At 46.1% G+C, this 21,209-nt stretch overlaps 1 protein-coding gene across 1 annotated transcript in view; it reads right to left on the bottom strand.

The window, feature by feature from the left end:
* Positions 1–18,226, bottom strand: part of HABP4 (hyaluronan binding protein 4) — a 40,451-nt gene extending 22,225 nt beyond the window's left edge. The window contains exons 1-4 of the mRNA XM_050761805.1: positions 17,730–18,226; positions 11,534–11,696; positions 4,153–4,314; positions 3,874–3,942 (exon numbers count right to left, since the gene is read on the bottom strand). Of these exons, the coding sequence (XP_050617762.1) occupies positions 3,874–3,942; positions 4,153–4,314; positions 11,534–11,696; positions 17,730–18,081 (746 nt within the window). The 5' untranslated portion in view covers positions 18,082–18,226. The remainder of the gene's footprint in view (positions 1–3,873; positions 3,943–4,152; positions 4,315–11,533; positions 11,697–17,729) is intronic.
* Positions 18,227–21,209: the final 2,983 nt, after the last annotated feature.

Here is a 21,209-nt window from a genome sequence, read left to right on the forward strand (position 1 = left end):
CAAATCTCTGACAACAAACAGATTTTCATCAAATGTTGCTTTGAGAACAAATAAAACTGTCTTGCTCTTCACAATAAAAGTTGAAAGGCAGCATTACTGAAAACTGCATTCATGGGTGTCTATTCCCATTTTAACAATAATATCTGATACACTTTTTAAATTATTGCAGATGGAAAAATTCTATTCCAGCACAGATAAATAGAAAAAATTCTATTTAAGCGCTGTCAAACTGTTGAAGAAAAGCATTATTACTGAAATGGCGCAGTCATACCAGTTTGAAGGCATTTTGTCCTTAAACCCAGTTATTGCTGTCAGTGTCTTCAAATAGGAATACTAAACTACCGCAAAGCCCTTACACCTTTAATACACGGCGAAGCACTTGGGCTTTGCCAGCCACAAACCATTACTTACTGTGTCAGGCTCACCTCCACTTTCTTCTCACTAATCTAAAGTAGCACATAACTCCTTCGCACTGCATCATTTTCATGACCTCAAGCTGATTTATTAAGAAATAAATTTCTTACTCCATTTATTAAGAAATGTACGAAGTAAATGTATAAATAAATAAAATTTATCTCTATTTATTAAGAAATTAGTTTTATCCTAAGAAAAGCTTTCCATTACAAATTCTAACCACCTAAGAGCTTTGACTAGCTGGGTGTGGTGGCTTACGCCTGTAGTCTTAGCTCTTTGGGAGCCAAGGCAGGTGAACTGCTTGAGCCCAGAAGTTTGACACCAGCCTGGGAAACATGGCAGACCTGCATCTCTACTAAAAATACAAAAAAGGCCGGGCGCGGTGGCTCATGTCTGTAATCCCAGCACTTTGGGAGGCTGAGGCAGGCGGATCATGAGGTCAGGAGATTAAGACCATCCTGGCTAACACGGTGAAAGCCCATCTCTACCAAAAATACAAAAAAAAAAAAAAAAAATTAGCCGGGTATATTTGCATGCACCTGTAGTCCCAGCTACTAGGGAAGCTGAGGCAGGAGAATCACTTGAACCCGGGAGGGAGAGGTTGCAGTGAGCCGATATCATGCCACTGCACTCCATCCTGGGCAACAGAGTGAGACTCTGTCTCAAAAAAAAAAAAAAAAAAAAAAAAAAAAAAAAAAAAAAAAAAGCGCCTGTAGTCCCAGCTACTCGGGAAGCTGAGGTGGAAGAAATCAACTGAGCCTGGGGTTTCAAGGTTATGGTAAGCCAAGACTGAGCCACCATCCTCCAGCATAGGCAACAGAGTCAGACCCTGTCTGAGAGAGAGAGGGGGAAAAAAAGAGAGCTTTGACTTTCTAACTCACAAACCAATCCAAAATGAGTGCCATGGGGCACATGTCATTTTAACAATGAGACATGCCAGCCTGCCAGGGGCACAAGTGGTCACCTCTTAACATTACAAGGCCAAGGCTGGCGCTCCAGGATAAGTAACCACTTAGAGCCAAAATGATTTTAAGTTCAAAGGCAAACGGAAATGAAGTGGTGGTATTGGATAAGGTGGTAAATCTGATGATTAAGAAAGAAGGTGCCCAAGCCAGGCATGGTAGCTCATGCCTATAATCCCAGCACTTTGGAAGGCCGAGGCAGGTGGATCACCTGAGGTCAGGAGTTTGAGACCAGCCTGGCCAACATGGTGAAACTGCATCTCTACTAAAAATACAAAAAGTAACCAGGCGTAGTGGCGGGCACCTATAATCCCAGCTATTCGGGAAGCTAAGGCAGGAGAATTGCTTGAACCTGGGAGGTGGAAGTTGCAGTGGGCCGAGATCACACCACTGCACTCCAGCCTGGGTGACAGAATGAGACTCTGTCTCAAAAAAAAAAAAAGCCGGGTGCGGTGGCTCAAGCCTGTAATCCCAGCACTTTGGGAGGCCGAGACGGGCGGATCACGAGGTCAGGAGATCAAGACCATCCTGGCCAACCCGGTGAAACCCCGTCTCTACTAAAATATACAAAAAGCTGGCCGGGTGAGGTGGCGGGCGCCTGTAGTCCCAGCTATTTGGGAGGCCGAGGCAGGAGAATGGCGTAAACCCAGGAGGCGGAGCTTGCAGTGAGCGGAGATCCGGCCACTGCACTCCAGCCTGGGTGACAGAGCGAGACTCCATCTCAAAAAAAAAAAAAAAAGAAAAAGAAAAAGAAAGAAGGTGGTGCCTATATTACTTTTTAAAATATATTATCAAAGTAAAATAAAACAAAATGAAAAGATCTGTCATCAAGATCCTGCAGAACCCCAGAGAGAGAAACACTCAACAAGTTTCTCTTCTTTTCAAGGAGAACACAAATGAGCAATGGTAGTAAATCTAACATTGTTACATTTGGTATTAGTTTATACATTTGTCTTTAAGGACAACAATTTAAGAAAAATAAGTTCATGTAAAAAGCTTATATTCTGGCCAGGCATGGTGGTTCACGCCTGTAATCCCAGCACTCTGGGAGGCCAAGGCGGGCGGATTACCTGAGGTCAGGAGTTCGAGACCAGCCTGACCAATGTTGTGAAACCCACTCTTTACTAAAAACACAAAAATTAGCCGGGCATGGTGGCATGCACCTGTAGTCCCAGCTCCCTGGGAGGCTGAGGCAGGAGAATTGCTTGAACCTGGGTGGTGGAGGTTCCAGTGAGCCGAGATCACGCCATTGCACTCCAGCCTGGGTGACAGAGCAAGACTCCGTCTCAAAAAAAAGATTATATTCTTCCAAGTGGAAGCCTGAAAAGTGGAAGCCTGGATCCCCTCAAGCCTTTGCGCTAGCGGGCAGCCTGCCCTGTAGCACTGCTCACACTGCCCTGCCTGCCGCGTGCCCTGTAGCACTGCTCACGCTGCCCTGTAGCACTGCTCACACTGCCCTGCCTGCCGCGTGCCCTACCTCTTCTTCTGCAGATACCAGGAAGGCACCATCCCTCCAGCTGTGAAATAAAACAGAGCAGAACCACGTATCCACTCGAACTAGCAGGACTGGCACACATCGAAGGCACCATGAAGCCTCAGAGAAATGTCCAACTTGAGCCTCAGGTGAAACCTGTCACTAAGCTTCAATCTACAAATGATTTTATAAAATGAAGATGTGTCAAGGATCCACATGAACTTTGAAAGGTAAAAACATATAGAATATCCAGGAATTTAAAAAGCATTTCAGGCCGGATGTGGTGGCTCATGCCTGTAATCCTAGCACTTTGGGAGGCTGAGGCAGGAGGACTGAGCCCAGGAGTTCCAGACCAGCGTGGGCAACATAGTGAGATCCTGTCTCTATTTAAAAAAATAATAAAATTAAACAAAACAAAAAACCTTTTTTTTGTTTTTTTGAGATGCCGAGTCTCGCTCCGTCATCGGGGCTGGAAAGCAGTGGTGCCATCTCGGCGCACTGCAACCTCCGCCTCCCAGAAGCAACTCTCCCACCACAGCCTCCTGGGTAGCTGGGACTACAGGCACCCACCACCATGCTCAGCTAGTTTTTGTATTTTTAGTAGAAATGGGGTTTCACCACGTTCTCCAGGCTGGTCTCAAACGCCCAACCTCAAGTGATCCACCCGCCTTTGCCTCCCAAAGAACTGGGATTACAGGCGTGAGCCACCGTGTGCAGCCAACAAAAAGTATTTTGAGGCATGTGCAAATGTACAGTGCCCTATGTTTGAGGCATCAGCAAATACATGGTCATCTGTCACAAATATGTTTGGCTACAGAATTTTAAAAGCAGTTTAAATCTAACTGCAACATAGCAAACCTGTTTTAAAAAGTTACCTCACTAAACAAAAGCCTAAAGTCAGTCTCTAGTTAGGGGCACAGAGGAATAAAGCACAACACGGAAGACATCATTTTCAAGAAAAGCAAAGATGCAGAGATTGCCACTTAACTGCGGGTTCTCAGAGGGCACACACTTACACCGTACCTGGTATCTTTGCCTGATCCCCAGGTTCGAACTCCACATCCACCCATGTTGTCTTCAGTTCTGACTGCTCTACGGAAAGAAAGAAAAGTCCCGTAAACCAGAAGCTGGTCTCCGGTCGATCTCCACATCAGAAAGAGTGGTTCATGAAAATCCCAGGATCAGCTTCTCACAGAATAACAGCACAGTACGAGAAAGTTAACTGAATATTAACGCAGAATAGATTCATACCATGTGCTGCCAACATCTTCAAGTGAAAAGAGCATTTACAAAGTCACTTACATTTTGTCATTCCCACTGTATCTTTCAAATTCTCGCTTCCCTCTCTGGTCAAAAGCGTCAAAAACTCTGTTGCCGGGGCCACCTCTGCCTCTGCCGCGCATACCCCCTCTCGGGCCTCCACGTCCCCTCAGCGGTCTGTCTCGATCAAACCTATCACCTGGTCTAGGAAGAAATGGATATAATAAAAACTGGTAAATTAAAGGTCTAAGTCTCCTCCGGAAAAAAAATTCTAAAAGAAAATCACGGTTATAATAGACTGGAAAGAATGGTGGCTCGAATCATAAATTGATAGGGAACCTTTAGTGAGCACACACTGTAGACTATATACCGGCATTGTTCTGAGCACTTTACATATAGTAACCGGATGCTCGCAGACAAATCTTTCATATACAATTATTGCCTACAGAGGAGGAAACGGAAGCACAGAGTAGGCTAAGTGGTGAGGCCAGCCCATGAGAGGCAGGTGCTAGACAGGCCCCAGTACTAATCCGAGTGGGGCATTCCTTTCTCTGGATCTAGTTTCCTTACTCAAAAAATAAGGATGTTAGACAAATAAACTCTAAAGTCCATTCCTGTCCTAATACTAAATCTTTAAGTTAAATTTGGAATGTTTTGTATAAGAAAAATGGTTAAACTTCAAATTATGCCCCTTCCCAAATCTCCCTCCTAAACACACAACCAGCCGGTACTGGAACTGTGAAAGCCTCAACCTGCCTCCCACCTCCTCACTCCGGAAAAAACGGCGAAGGGCAGCTGAAGACCACTTTGTTAAGCCCAAGAGCAACTTTTGTCTTCGTGTGATTTGACCCGTGTCATGTGACGCTGCTGGCCACCAATCTTCCTGACTTTTCTGGCTTCTCTTTTCTGCCTGCCCTTAGAAAATTATTTTTAGAATAGGTAATACCCAAACATGGTACAAAACCCACACTGTTCCTCAGCCACGCAATCCCCCTTCTCAGAGGCAGCCAATTCAAGATGCAGAGAACAGAAAAGCTCTCCGCCTGCCTCTCGTGCCTAACCATTTGTCTTGGTGCTCTACACGGATACCCATCTGTCCTCATCCTTGTTGGCCTCCCACTTTCCTTTTGTCTGTTTTATGAGAACCCTACTTTACATTTCTTTCTTTGAGGCAGGATCTCAGCTCACGCCACATCACCTGGCCTCCATGCTAATGCTAACTGGCCCTGTGTCTCTCATCTGATTGCAGGACATGAAGCCAGTTACTTCCTAGACATCTCCACCTGGACATCCCCATGTCAGGCACACACATGCCCAACATGGAGCCCTTATTCCTCCTGTGACCCCCAACTCACAACATGAGCAAGAGTCCAAGCCACCCCTCCCTCTTCTTCCTCTGCCACATCAGAGCCTGGAGCCAGGACCTGATTGCTCACCCACTCCTCCCTGCACCGTTGCTGGTCACCATCACTCTTTCTGAGGACTCGTCTCTCCTTCACTAAGCTCTAAGCTCGTTTTCACCATTGTAACACTGGTTTAATAAGAGAAATGTTTTCTAATTTGGCAAGGCTTTTAAAAACATTTAAAATCACAAGAAATTACTTATTTAATAGACGTCCTGGCATCAAGAAACCTAGTGGCATTAGTGGCTCGAACACCAGCACTAGAGGTATGTTACAACCTACTTTTATGGCTAAAGTGTTACATTAAGAAGCCGCTAGGCCAGGCGCAGTGGCTCACGCCTGTAATCCCAGCACTTTGGAAGGCCGAGGCAGGTGGATCATGAGGTCAGCAGATTGAGACCATCCTGGCCAACACGGTGAAACCCCGTCTCTACTAAAAATACAAAAAATTAGCCGCGCGTGGTGGCGGGCGCCTGTAGTCCCAGCTCCTTGGGAGGCTGAGGCAGAATGGCGTGAACCTGGGAGGCGGAGCTTGCAGTGAGCCGAGATCGCACCACTGCACTCCAGGCTGGGCGACAGAGCAAGACTCTATCTCGGGGGGAAAAAAAAAAAAAAAAAAAAAAAAGCCGCTACACAATAGTGGGTAAAAAAAATACAAAACTCACAATCTTCCTCACTCAAAAAATAAAGAAATACAGAAGTACTGATCATTAATGTTATACCAGTCTCTTATATGAAACACCAACCTCAACACATTCTCCAAGTTGGCTTTTCTGTCTCCCACCTCCTCTAACCAAAAATAGAAATCTTTGCAAAACCTGACTCTTGATTCTAAACTATAGCAAATATTTAAAGCAGGCTGGTCTTGGTGGCTCACGCCTGTTGGCTCACGCCTATAATCCCAGCACTTTGGGAGGCCAAAGACGGGCAGATCACTTGAGGTCAGGAGTTTGAGACCAGCCTGGCCAATATGGTGAGACCCCAACTCTACTAAAAATACAAAAATTAGCCAGACTTGGTGGCGGACACCTGTAATCCCAGCTAGTTGGGGGGCTGCAGCAGGAGAATCGCTTGAACCCGGGAGGCGGAGGTTGCAGTGAGCTGAGATGGCGCCACTGCACTCCAGCCGTGGCGACAAAGCGAGACCTTGTCTTAAAAAAAAAAAAAAAAAAAAGAAAAAAAAGAAAATCTAAAGCAGGCTGGGAGTGGTGGCTCACGACTGTAATCCCAGCACTTCGGGAGGCCAACGCAGTTGGATCACTTGGGCCCAGGAGTTCCAGACCACCTTGGGCAACACGGCAAAACCCCATCTCTGCTAAAAAATGTAAAAATTAGCCAGCCATGGTGGTGCATGCCTGTAATCTCAGCTACTCAGGAGGCTGAGGTGGGAGGATTACTTGAGCCCAGGAGTGCAGTGAGCCGAGATCCTGCCACTGCACTCCAGCCTGGGAAACAGAGCAACACCCTGCCTCAAAAAAAGAAATCTGAAGTATGGCTCTAAAACAAACAAGAGAAAAGTAACAGTAATTTTCTTTTTTTTTTTTAAAGACAGTATCTCACCCTGTTGTCCAAGCTGGAGTACAGTGGCCCAATCACTGCTCACTGCAGCCTTGACCTCCAGGGCTCAAACAATCTTCCCAGGTCAGTCCCCAAGCAGCTGAGACTACAGGCGTGTGCCACCACACTCAGCTAATTTTTGTACGTTTTGTAGAGATGCAGGTTTCACCATGTCACCCAGGCTGGTCTAAAATTACTGGGTTCAAGAGATCCGCCTGCTTAGGCCTCCCAAGTGCTAGGATTATGGGTATGAGCCACTGCGCCCAGCCAACAGTAAACTCTTTTTTTTTTTTTTTTTTTTTTTTTTAGAGACAGAGTCTCGCCTGTCACACAGGTTGGAGTGACATGGCGTAATCTTGGCTCACTGCAACCTCCACTTCCTGGGATTAAGCAATTCTCCTGCCTCAGCCTCCAGACTAGCTGGGATTATAGGCGTGTGCTACCACACCCAGTTAATTTTGTATTTTTAGTAGAGACATGGTTTCACCATGTTGGCCAGGCTGGAATCGAATTCCTGAGCACAGGTGATCTGCCTGCCTCTGTCTCCCAAAGTGCTGGGATTTCAGGTGTAAGCCACTGTGCGCAACCTATAAATTCTTTTTTTTTTTTTGAGACAGAATCTCGCTATGTCACACAGGCTAGAGTGCAGTGGTGTGATCTCAGTTCACTGCAACCTCTGCCTCCTGGGTTCAAGCGATTCTCCTGCCTCAGCCTCCCGAGTAACTGGGATTACAGGCGCACCCCACTAATTTTTGAATTTTTAATAGAGGCAGGGTTTCACTATGTTGGCCAGGCTGGTCTTGAACTCCTGACCTCAGGTGTTCTCCTTGCCTCAGCCTACCCAAAGTGCTGGGATTACAGGCGTGAGCCACCGCATCACCGACAGCGTCTCTTAGAGCACTTTCCCCAAGCTTGAATATGCTGAATTACAATTTGATATTTGCTTATCTGAGAGTGAAAAAGGGTGTCACCTTGAGTTTGATACCTACACGTTTATTGGACAGAATTATAGAATCTTCATAATGTCGAAAGATTATCTAAAATCAGCCCTCTCCATTTTTCAATGAGGAAACAGACCCAGAGTTTCAGCAATGTGTGCAGTAGTCTTGTCACAGCCAGCTGACATGGACTTCTGTTCTGCCTAGGCAGAGCGCGTGTTTTCTTCCCAAGGAAGCAACGTCATAAGCGGTGCTGGGATTAACGGGCATGTCTCCGCCCCCGAGATCTGCTATATCATGTGGAGCACATATTCCGGCAGTAAACTACTGTTTTTAATAGCAGTAGGAATTTTTCCTTAGGCTCCAAATGAACTTAACTGAACTCTTAGAACACAGACTGTTAGGAGATTAGTCTGCCTCTGTCTAGATGAATTCTGGCTCTTCCTGTCTGTAGTTTACTGGTCATTTAAAATCAATTCCTGTTCTGAAAAAAAAATCCCTCAGATGTTGACCCTCCCCCCATTATTAACAAGCTTTAAACAAATTGTGGTAAAATATACATACCATAACATTTACCATTTTAATCATTTTTAAGTGTTCAGTTCTGTGGCATTAAGTACATTCACATTGTTGTGCAACTATCATCGCCATCCTTCTCCAGAACTTTTTATGTTTTCAAAATGAAACTTGGTATCCAAACTGAACTCCTCATCCGTAACTCCACAGGCTCCAGGCTTCCCACGTGTGAAACAAGTGTCATGTCTACTTGCTAGGATTGTTGTAAGACAGTGAATCACAGGGTTTTTGTATAAAGCAGGATGCTTGGCTCGAATGTTATTTTCCTTCTTTTGCTTGTGAGTTTGTCAGACATAAAACTTTCTATGTTTTATTTATTAAGAGTATTATTTAAGAAACTAAGAAAATGTTTTCTGATATCAAGATTCAAATTTCCTCGAAAATGAAAATTCCCTACATATCTGTACTGTGATGCACTGAGAACACGTTACTTCTGTGGCATTCCTGCCAAAAGTGCGCAATCTCGTTCCATGAGGAGACATCAGAAAAACTCAAAATCTGAAACATGTTATAAAATAACTGGCCCATGCTCTTCAAAATGCCAAATTCATAAAGACCAAGGAAGGCTAAGGAGCTGTTGCTAATTAAAGATGACTAAATACGATGCATTTACCTGGAGTGGATCCTGAACCAGAAATGTTTTCTCTTTTGTTAAAAGACATCACTGGGACAATTGGTGAAATCTGAGTAAAGTCTGTAGACTAGTAATTTAGACAATTAGATAACAGTATTGTATTCATTTTAATGAGTTTGAAAATTGTATCATGTTGTTAGAAAATGCGTTTAAAGGCCGGGCGCGGTGGCTCACACCTGTAATCCCAGCACTTTGGGAGGCCGAGGCGGGCGGATCACAAGGTCAGGAGATCGAGACCACGGTGAAACCCCGTCTCTACTAAAAATTACAAAAAATTAGCCGGGCACGGTTGTGGGCGCCTGTAGTCCCAGCTACTCGGGAGGCTGAGACAGGAGAATGGCGTGAACCCGGGAGGCGGAGCTTGCAGTGAGCCGAAATCGCGCCACTGCACTCCAGCCTGGGCTGGGCGACTCCGTCTCAAAAAAAAAAAAAAAGAAAATGCGTTTAAAGTATTTAGGAGTAAGGGGACATTCCTACACCATATTCTCAAATAACAAGAAAAGGCTGTGTGGTGCGGTGGGGCATGGATGATAAAGCAAATGTGGTAAATAGTGTGTGGGGAGTCTTGAAGGGCAGATGGAAATTCTTTGTATAATTCTTAAAACTCTTCTGTAATTCTGAATTTATTTAAATAAAAAAAAAACCCTCCATAATTCCATATCCCACCTTACTCTTCCATATACGTATTATTTCACTTAATAGCTATCTTTTCATGTCACATATAAAGATCTATTTTATCCTTTTTAAAGACTACATAGTCTTGCTACGAAAAAAGGGGGGAAACATGGGTTTGTGCAAGTCAACTATAATTTCTTCGTTTCCACAGAATCCCTGAAGTGAGGGGAAAATAAATACCCAAATGCTTCCGAAAATCAGCAGCTCTGCTCCCGGAAGCTTTGCAGAAGCAAGTAGACTGTGCTTACTACACAGCAGATCTAAAGTAATCACCAAAAAAGGGGCAAAATTAAGCCCTTCTGTAAGTTTCTCCCTCCAACATGGTTGCAGACAGACCATCTCAATGTCTTGAATGTGTAACTTCTAGGTGAACGGTTCTGCGTGAGTCATCACCTGCTCAGCCCACCCAGGCTAAGTTACTCTCTGCTGGACTGTTGTTTTGTTTTGTTTGTAATAGGCCCTGTAGTATAGTTTTACAAAGCCACATGTTTTGGTTAAAACTTGTAGCCACAATCCTAAATGGAATGGAATTAGCAGTCAAGAAGCAGAAAGAGTTTGGAAAAATGGCTCCCTTGACATTTCACTGTTCACTATTCTAGCCTTCCTTAGCCTGTTTAATTTTCCTTGAAATGTGATTCACTAGTTGTTTCTGTTTAACATAAACAGGTTAAATGATTAAACAGAGGCTTTAAGCAGCAAGTACCCACCCTGCTAGTGCCAAGCATAAGACACAACTCCTCCCTGTGTTCAGGTGGAGTGCGGCGGCCACCACACTGCCGCATCACTCAGCAGCCACGCAACACTCCACCAGCCCACGACTTCCATCCGTGTTAGGGGACTTCCGAGAGCAGCCATGCCCGCCAGAAACTGGTATTACACATCACAACAGAGTCTTCTTCAAATTTCACCGTGGCAGCCTACTGACCTGACCGTGGAGCTAGGAACTGACTTCAATCCATTGAGCAGTCGAAATTGGTAATGCGAAATCAAAAACCATAATTATATCCCTAGCCCAAAATTGTGTCTCTAATCTACAACTTCAAAACAAAACTTTACCAGTTCAACACCCTCCTGTGTAATTTCTTTTTAAGAGTGCTCTTCAGTTACCAATAAGCAATTCATTGTTAATTGTAAAATCATTTCCTGAACCAAGGCGTAAAGGAAAAAGGAAGATCCTTCTCATCATCTAAGGTAATATGAATTGCACATAAATTAGTAAAACATTCCCAGGACTGATAACACAAAAAGCAGTAGCCAGTAGAAAGTAGCATTTTCTGGACCAGGCATGGTGGCCCACTCCTGTAATCCCAGCACTTTGGAAGGCCAAGGCGGGCGGAACCTGAGGTTAGGAGTTCAAGACCAGCCTGACCAATATGGAGAAACCCCATCTCTACTAAAAATACAAAATTAGCCAGGCGTGGTGGTGGGCGCCTGTAATCCCAGCTACTCAGGAGGCTGAGGCAGGAGAATTGCTTGAACCTGGGAGCAGACGTTGCAGTGAGCAGAGATTGCGCCATTGCACTTCAGCCTAGGCGACAAGGGTGAAACTCTGTCTCAGAAAAAAAAAAAAAAAAGAAAGTAGCATTTTCTAAACACCTTTCTGGTTCCCCACCCGCCCTGCCGAGGACTGCAGCACGTACTTTTCATCTGGAAACTTCTCAGCTGTGAAGTCCGCCTGCCTCTCGGTCTCATAGGGTCGGTACTCCCTGTAGGGTCTCCGCTCAGCTCTTTCAAGCATCCCCTCTGGCCCACGGCTGTCATTCCATCCTTGCTGCTCCCCTCTTCTAGGAGTCCGCTTCTGACCTACCAACAGAAAATCAAAGCAGAGTTGGAACACAGCATCTGCAACAGCACAGTATTCAACTTTATAGTACTTGTAAATTTCATTTTTCTAGAAATCAACATCATAGGAAAATTCAGGAAGTTTAGAAAACCTCAAAGAAAAAAGTTGCTGATGCTACAACTGCCCACAGTCTACGACTTTTTAATAGAATGTTACTATTAAAGCACGCTTTCCCTATATCCTAGAAAGCATATGACAAACTAAGCTCCCCTATAATTACAGGCCTCCCAATAACTGTGACAGCCATGGGTATATTTTACTAAAAAAGCTACAGTTGACAAAAGCAGTCTTACAAAAACACAGTGTGTAAGCCCTATCGAGAAAATGAAAGAATACCCTGTATTTCAGACTATGCTTTCAGAATCCCAACTGCACATTACATGGCAACTATGGCTTATCACTGGCTACTAAGGTTTTTATTTTCTATTTTATTTATTTATTTATTTACATACTTAAAATAAGTCTCGCTCTGTCACCCAGCCCGGAGTACAGTGCAGTGTGCAATCTCGGCTCACTGCAACCTCCGTCTCCTGGGCTCAGGCAATTCTTGTGTCTCAGCCTCCCAAGATGCTGGGATTACAGGCATGCGCCACCATGCCCAGCTAATTTTTGCATTTTTAGTAGGGACAGGGTTTCACCATGTTGGCCAGGCTGGTCTCGAACTCCTAGCTTCAAGCAGTTCACCCACCTCAGCCTCCTGAAGCTCTGGGATTACAGGCGTGAGCCACCACACCTGGCCAAGGTTTTTGCTTTTAAAGTTTATAGTGCTTATATTTTTACTTTGAAAACAGATTTTCCTGCTATTCTATGAGATATATAGACTTGCAATGATAACTTACTGAATATGAACCAAACACTGCTAGTTGGCAACTTGCCCAAGAGTCAGTCAGTACCTGAGGGCATCTCTTTGTCCACTCAGAGTCCAGCACTTGGACACTGGGCTGGGACCAGAGACTCTGGTTTTATTCTTGGGGTTTTTTTTTTTGAGACTGAGTTTCACTCTTGTTGCCCAGGTTGGAGCGCAATGGCCCAATCTTGGCCCACCGCAACCTCCACCTCCCGGGTAGAGATTAGCTGGGATCACAGGCATGCGCCACCATGCCCAGCTAATGTATTTTCAGTAGAAACAAGGTTTCTCCATGTTAGTCAGGCTGGTCTCTAACTCCCGACCTCAGGTGATCCGTCCTCTTCGGCTTCCCAAAGTGCCAGGATTACAGGCAAGAGCCACCGCGCCCGGCCGAGACTCTGGTCTTTTCCTCTATACTGTCACCTTGCTTTACTCCTCTTTAATTTTAACGCTTTAAACATCTTAGGCAAAGTCTATGTTTGAAGCCATCTAATACTTGGTAAATACATTGTGGATCTTTGTCACGTCTTTACTCTTCAAAAACAGTCTATCTTTTTTTGTATACATTTAAAAGATCTCCTCTCACTATGTGCAACTTTTACTAAAGTAGCTTCAATTTTTCTTGGAACAAATTACTCTCCACATTAGTTGTATGGCTATAAAATATGACATTTATTCAAGTTAATGGATATATGTGTGTGTGTGTATATATATATATATATATTTTTTTTTTTTTTTTGAGACGGAGTCTCGCTCTGTCTCCCAGTCTAGAGTGCAGTGGCGCAACCTCCCAAGTAGCTAGGACTACAGGTGCCTGCCACCATGCCCAGCTAATTTTTTTGTATTTTTAGTAGAGACAGGGTTTCACTGGGTTAGCCAGGATGGTCTCGATCTCCTGACCTTGTGATCCGCCCGCCTCAGCCTCCCAAAGAGCTGGGATTACAGGTCAGGAGATTGAGACCATCCTGGCTAATGTGGTGAAACCCTGTCTCTACTAAAAATACAAAAAATTAGCTGGGCATGGTGGCAGGTGCCTGTAGTCCCAGCTACTCAGGAGGCTGAGGCAGAAGAATGGCTGAACTCGGGAGGTGGAGCCTGCAGTAAGCCCAGATCGTGCCACTGCACTCCAGCCTGGGGGACAGAGGGAGACCCTGTCTCAAAAAAACAAAAATAAAAAAGAGTTCAGAACGGGAAAAGGCGTTCACAACGTAAGGTAGAAAAAGCCACTATGAAAGTTAATTATCCAACAAGCTGAAAATTATAATAGATCATGACATAACAGTCATCAGAAAATTTGTCAGCAGTAACAAAACTTTTCCATACTTTTACGTCAGTGTAAAAAGAGTTAACATAGTTTCAGATTTCCTATTTCCAACCCATAGTTTTAAAAACATCTTTTACTATCTCCACTCGACTACAGAACTACTTATAGGTGCTTATCCCACCTTTCTGCTTCCTCCAAGTTACTTTTTAATTGTGTCAATTAAATTTGCAATTCATCAAACTTAAAATAGGACATTTACTGTACACCATATTAAAGCCTTTTCGAACAGTATAAACTGAAAACTGTTAAGTACAATGGGCTATTTATTAGAATTATCAATATCAAGCAAACATTTCATTTTCCCTCTCAAGCCCCCCAAAACAAAGATAATTAGAATAATTATCAGTTTTGGGCAAACATCTCCATTCTCCCTCCCAACCCTCCCAAAACAAAGATAATCAGCATCCAATTTTTTCCCCACAATTTAGTACTAAAAGATCAACACTGCCACGAATCGGGCTTTTCGGTGCTGGATCAGCAGCTCCAAGTGGAGAATGCAAGCACTGCATTTCACTAACCTCGCCAAGAAAAGGCTGGCACATGCATTCATCACCATCTAAACCAAGCCCAGGTAAAGAAACAGAATACAATAAAATTTACAGTAAGATTTCCCACAAAATAAAGTTGAGCTGTTTCAAAGCACATAATTCTGAAAGGCTAGAAAAACCAAAACTGAAACAGCCTCTCATGACTGAAACAGCCTCTCATGACTTTAAGAATGAACTTATTAGGCCAGGTGTGGTGGCTCACGCCTGTAATCCCAGCACTTTGGGAGGCCGAGACGGGCGGATCACAAGGTCAGGAGATCGAGACCATCCTGGCTAACATGGAGAAACCCCGTCTCTACTAAAAAATACAAAAAACTAGCCGGGCGAGGTGGCGGGTGTCTGTAATCCCAGCTACTCGGGAGGCTGAGGTAGGAGAATGGCGTAAACCCGGGAGGCGGAGCTTGCAGTGAGCTGAGATGCGGCCACTGTACTCCAGCCTGGGCAACAGAGCCAGACTCCGTCTTAAAAAAAAAAAAAAAAAAAAGAATGAACTTATTGAGCAAGGCTCACCCAAGGGTTTATATATATTGCTAGACAGATAGACATTAAAAAATCTACATTTTTGGTCGGGCATCGTGGCTCACACCTGCACTTTGGGAGGCTTAGACAGGCGGATCACCTGAAGTCAGGAGTTTAAGACCAGCCTGGACAACATGGTGAAACCCCATCTCTACTAAAAATACAAAAAATTAGGCCAGGCACGGTGGCTCACATCCCAGCACTTTGGGAGGCCAAGGCAGGCAGATCATGAGGTCAAGAGATCGAGACCATCCTGGCCAATATGGTGAACCCCCTGCCTCTAGTAAAAAATATACAAAAATTAGCTGGGCATGGTGGCGCGTGCCTGCAGTCCCAGCTGCTCAGAAGGCTGAGGCAGGAGAATCGCTTGAACCCAGGAGGTGGTTGCAGTGAGTCAAGATCATGCCACTGCACTCCAGCCTGGGCGACAGAGCAAGACTCTGTCTCAAAAAAAAAAAAAAAAAAAAAAAAAAAAAAAAAAAACCCCTTTTCCATAGGAAAAGCTTGTGACTTCCACATTCTTTCAGGATTAACATTTCTATGATATGTCAAACATGTTTTATTTTTGTCTATGCTAAGCATTCACTTACAACATTCTAACTAAATCAAAAATTTTGAATGTTAGAAAAGTACAGTGCTTCATATCAACTAGGGCTATAAAACCTTGAGAGAATAGCTCTTTGACACCCATTATAGATAAATTTAGTACAGTAACTACATAAATGGAAATTAATGAGCTGTTTGCTCCTGAAATAACACATACTTGAAAAAGAACTTGAATGATAAAATTTCCATTCTAACTACAAAATCAACTAAATACCTTTGATTTCAAAAGCCAGATCACTCAGACTGAACAACTGACAGAAAAAAAAGTTATAAGTGTACTACATGACAACATTAAGTGCAGGAAACAGGTTGCAACCCAGTTTATATCACTTAAGTTTAGAAAGAAAAGAAATAGCTCTGTGCATTTATGTATATAAATGCAAAGTGTTAACAGTAGGAAAAATAAGAGGATTTTCACTTAACCTCATACATTTTGGAATTGCTTAAAATTTTTAATACAAAAATGCATGACAATTTTTAAAAGGCTAAAAATCAATGTATTAACAGCACTAACTCGTCTCACGTTTTTCTGAAGAACAGAATACGTATTTTCTTTTTTTTTTTTTTTTTTTTTGAGACGGAGTCTCGCTCTATCGCCAGGCTGGAGTGCAGAGGTGCGATTTCGACTCACTGCAAGCTCTGCCTCCCGGGTTCATGCCATTCTCCTGCCTTAGCCTCCCGAGTAGCTGGTACTACAGGTGCCTGCCACCGCGCCCGGCTAACTTTTTGTATTTTTAGTAGAGATGGGGTTTCACCGTGTTAGCCAGGACAGTCTCGATCTCCTGACCTCGCGGTCCGCCCATCTTGGCCTCCCAAAGTGCTGGGATTACAGGCGTGAGCCACCGCGCCCAGCATTTTCATTTGTGAAAAAATAAAGGGTGAAGAAAAGCTTAGCCTTCCTCAATTCTTTTATTATATTCATGTAAATAAATTTAAGAGAAAAACATAAAAAACAGGATATAAAATGCACAATGTATCTCCAGTCTGTTTAGATAATCTGCTCAGAAATTTACTGGCCTATCAAAGGCTCGTGAGATAGTCAATAACTTTTTTTTTATTTTAAATCATTTTCAACATCTTTATTGTAGTGACTTGATTCTCACAAGTGATGACTCTGGATTTAACTTTTCACAAACAAAGGTAAACATTACCCAGCTGCGCATCAAAGCCCCAATACTGAAACCTGAGACGTTTCCTCAGGGCTGCGATGCACAATTTTTATCAAGCAAGGAACAAACCAGCAAGCCACGCTGCACACTCCGCCAAGCGTTGGCAGGAATGGTCAATCTACACATCTCACTCCTAACGCTCTGCAAACCTTGGGACCGCTGCCTCATTTCAAGAAAACAGAGGAAGCACAGGTGGAGCGTTGCTGGCTCCGCCACTGACGCAGTTCAGGTGAGAGCACGAACTCCCTCCCCGTCCGCAGGCAGCAGGACACCACGCTGCGCACTGGCTTTTCTTGCTAAACAGGGAGTGGGGAACTCCGGATATTCTGGCTGGAAAGGTTAAAAACGCTTTTCTTAAAGCAGCCTGGAGCTATTTATAAGTTGCACATCCCATCAGCACCACAAGAAGTACTGAAATACGATGCCCGCTGCCTGCTGGAAGCTACCGGACGGGGAAGGGGCGAAGGCGCCAGGCCGGACAGCGCCGAGGACCCGCGCCCGGGCCCCGACGTCACAGGCCGCCCGCATCACAGAGGCCCCCAGCCCCGGGACCGGGCGCCCTCCTCCTCCCCACCGCGCTCTCGGGTGGCTCCGACCTCACTCCCGCAGAGGCGGGGCTGGAGGCTGGAGAAGGTCCCCGCCAGGTCTGGATGCGGGAGTCCCGGAGTAGCGACCTCAGCGTTCGCCCCCACACGCCACCCCGGCAACCTCCCTCAACTTCGTCCAACTTGCCGTAGCGGCTCCGAGCCAGGGTTCGGGGGCCCCACCCCCCAAGCCAGCGTTTCCCCCGGGGCCCCGCACGCGGCCGGCGAGGGTTGGAAGGGGTGTGACCCCTGCCTCGCTCCTCCTACCTTCGGCGGCCACCGGGACCCTCAACTCTCCCGGCTCCTCCCGGGTCCCCCCTCCTGGAGCCGGCCCCCGGGACCCCAGTCTCTCCGCAGGGCGAGCCGTGGCCCGCTACCCCCGCCGTCCCCGCGTACCCGGCGCCTGCAGGCCGCCCCCGGGGCTGTCGGGCCGCTGAGCGACGGGCGCCGGGAGGCTCTTGCGCTCCTTCTGCGACTCCCTCCGGCCGCCCGCGCCGGCTCTGTGGCCCGAGGCCCCGGCCGGGCTCCTGCCGCCGCGGGGACCGGCCCCGGCCGCCGCCGCCGCCGCCTCGTCGCGCCTCTTGCGCTGCAGCTGCTGCTGGCGCCGGCGCTCGGCCTCGCGCAGGATGTCGAACGGGTCCGACTCGTCGTCCAGCAGCTGATGGAAGCGGTTGGCCACCACGCAGCCGAAACTCTCCTGCATCGCGGCGCCGGCGGCGGCCACGGGGCTCCCCAGGGCGCCCTTCATGCCGCCGCGACCACTGCGGGCCCGGGAGGGCAGCCCACGCGAGCGCGTCTCAGCGAAGCCGGCGGCGAGGACCCATGCCGCCCGCTCCGCCGCCGCCGCCGCCCTCCGGGCCCTACCCGGTCCGGCCCCTCCCGCCGCCCGCCCCCGCGGCGCCGCCGCCGTCCGCCCCACCGCGCCAGGCAGCCAATCAGCGCGCACGGGCACGCCCCCTTCCCGAGACGGCGCGCCTGGAGACCCAATCACCGACCGGCTGCTGTCACGTCACGCGACCTCTGAGCCCCGCCCCCTCCGCTCCGCAGGGAGGGGCGGGGCCCAGGGGCGGAGCTACTGGCTGGTCCAGGCGGCGCGGAGTGGCGGTGGTGTCTCGGCGGTGTGTGCCTTCTCCCGTGACTGCGTCTGTATTTGCTCTCGGCCACTCTGCTTTGAAGCTTATGTATACATTTAGCCGTGCAACTGCTGCATATTGCGCACTTACCGTGTGCCAGGCGTGATGTTGTAGGAAATACTAGCTCCGTGTTGTCACAGATCTGAGTCTGTGGATGGAGAAAAAGTGCCCTGAAGGACAGGCGCAGAGCTCTCCACGGGCTGCAGCAAAGGGACCTGACCTAATTGGGAAGTGACAGTTAAGCCGAGGGAGGGGGGTGACAAGGGGTCGGAGGAGGAACAGCAAGTGCAGCAGTCTTGAGGTGGGATGTGCACAGTCTGTTCAAGCTCAAAGTGGTCTCTAAGAGCCGTGGGAAGCAAGTTTTGAGCATGAGCGGATTTGGGTTTGAAAAGGCCACCCTACCTGCACTGTGAACTAATAGTTTGGAGGGAAATACAAATGGATGCTGGGAAGCCAAACGTGACTGTTGCGAAGCTCCAGGGAAGAGCTGATAATGACTGGGATTAGGATGGTGGCGGTGGAGGTGAAGAGAGTAGATGGGTTCAAAGACTTGGTGATGTGCTAGATGTGGTGATGAAGAAGAAGATATGGTGACTCTTATTTTCCTGGCTCCAGCATCTGAATGGTAGTATTAGTCACCACTGGAAGACACTACTTTAACGAGAATCATGAATTCAGTTTTGGACACGTTGAGGTTTGGATATTTGTTTTCTTTTGAGATGTTCAGTTGAGGCCTGGAGCTTAGAGAACGCTGGACTGGACTTCCTCCAGGAAATCTTGCATAGGCACCAGTGGAGCTACGCTTGGCTGCCTATCCTACAGCCATTCTTTCCCTCTTACATTTTTCCAGAGCCTGTATTATGTTCCGGCATCATATTCCCCAGGGGAAGCAGGCCCCTTCCAGCCTCCAACTTGATTATAATTCACTGCACCTGATTCCAATTCCTTGCCAATAATTGGCTTAGGAATAGGCTGTGGGGCAAATCAGGCAGAACAGATCTGAGGAGAAGTATTCTGGGGAAGTTTTTCTTGCACCTAAGAAGGGATTGAGAAGGGATCTGCCCCACTTCCGTTCCCTGGTCCTTGTTCCATAAGAAGATATGATGCCTGAGGTTGGCTGTTCCTTAGTGTGGCCATGAGGATGGCAGAGCAGGATGGAGAAAGCCTAGATCCTTGATGATGTTAAGCTGCCAACTGGACCCACTTGGGAACCTCCCCGCTTGAGGCTTATGATGTAAGATAACAGATTGATTGCGCTTAGTTGTGTTTGCTTGTTTCATCTGAAAGCATCCAGTTAGAGCATCTTGCCAGGTGCTCTGTGACCAGCTTTTACTTTCCTTTAATAGCAAATAGAAAAGGAATTCCTAATCCTAAACACGGCAAAGTCTGTGTTTTACTCACTTACTGAATTCTGTGTTATTCCCAAGGAGGACAGGGATGATGCCTGTCTTATTCATTGCAGTATGTATTATTCCCAGTGCTTGGAGTTCTAGACGGCTATAGAGTAGGTTTTCAGTAAATATTTGTTGAATGATTGAAGAATTTAAGATATTTGGTCACCTCCTTTTGAGTGAGCAAAGATTAATGCCTATACTTTCTACCCAAAAGAATTAAAAGCAAGTGTTCAAACTAAAACTTGTATATACATATTCACAGCAGCACTACTCACAATAGCCAAAAGGCAGAAACAACTAAAATATATGTCACCCGATGAATGGATAAATAAAATGTGGTACAAAAAAGTATTATTTGGTCATAAGAAGGTATTGATACTTGTTACAACATGGATGAAACTTGAAAACGTAGTGCTAAGTGAAAGACGGACAATAAGGGCCACACGTTGTATGATTCCATTTATATGAAATGTCCAGAATCTATAGAGACAGAAAGCAGATTGGTGGTTGCCAGGCGTGGGGGTCGGGAGTGTTGGAAAGTAACTGCTTAATGGGCCTGGGAGTTTCCTGTGGGGCGATGAAGTGTTCTGGGACAAGATAGTGGAGGTGGTTGCACAAAATTGTAAATTTACTAAATGTCACTGAGTTATACACTTTAAAATTGTAAAAATAGTACATTTCGTGTAAAATTTAGTAAAAATAGTAAATTTTTTTTGTAAAAATAGTAAATTTATCTCAATGAACCAGAATCACTCCACGCACCAGAGACCACACTTTGAGAAGCCCTGCTTCAAGCTAAAGTTATCTTTGGTATCTTTAAACTGCTCACCAAACCACAAAACCAAGGAATCATGGCCATGTGAGAGAAGGGCCTGTCGTCTTCCCACTGGGCATCTGGAGTTAGCCTGCTCCCCCGTTTTCTTCTTATCTTCCTTCCAGCATAACCAGCCACTGTAAGTTCTTAAAGCATGCCCTGTGAGCACTGCCGCCTCATTTCCAAGTCACAAATGCCCCAAACAGTTGTAAGACAGCCAACTCTTGTTGCTTCAGGATTCAGAACATCTTCAGAACCACTGAAATAAAGATGAGTAATCTCTACCTGGTATTAGCTGGCCATAAGTTTCTTTCTTTTGCGTGTGCGTGTGTGTGTGTGTGTGTGTGTTTAGTAGAGACAGGGTTTCACCATGTTGGTCAGGCTGGTCTCAAACTCACGTGATCCATCCACCTTGGCCTCCCAGAGTGCTGGGATTACAGGTGTGAGCCACCGTGCCCTGGCCATGGCCATGAGTTTCTTATGGGGCTATTGACTACTGCACAATTTACTGAGAGTAACATTAAGCAGCCTCATA

This window comes from Macaca thibetana, chromosome 15 (assembly GCF_024542745.1).
Source record: "Macaca thibetana thibetana isolate TM-01 chromosome 15, ASM2454274v1, whole genome shotgun sequence".
Taxonomy (NCBI): Eukaryota; Metazoa; Chordata; class Mammalia; order Primates; family Cercopithecidae; genus Macaca; species Macaca thibetana.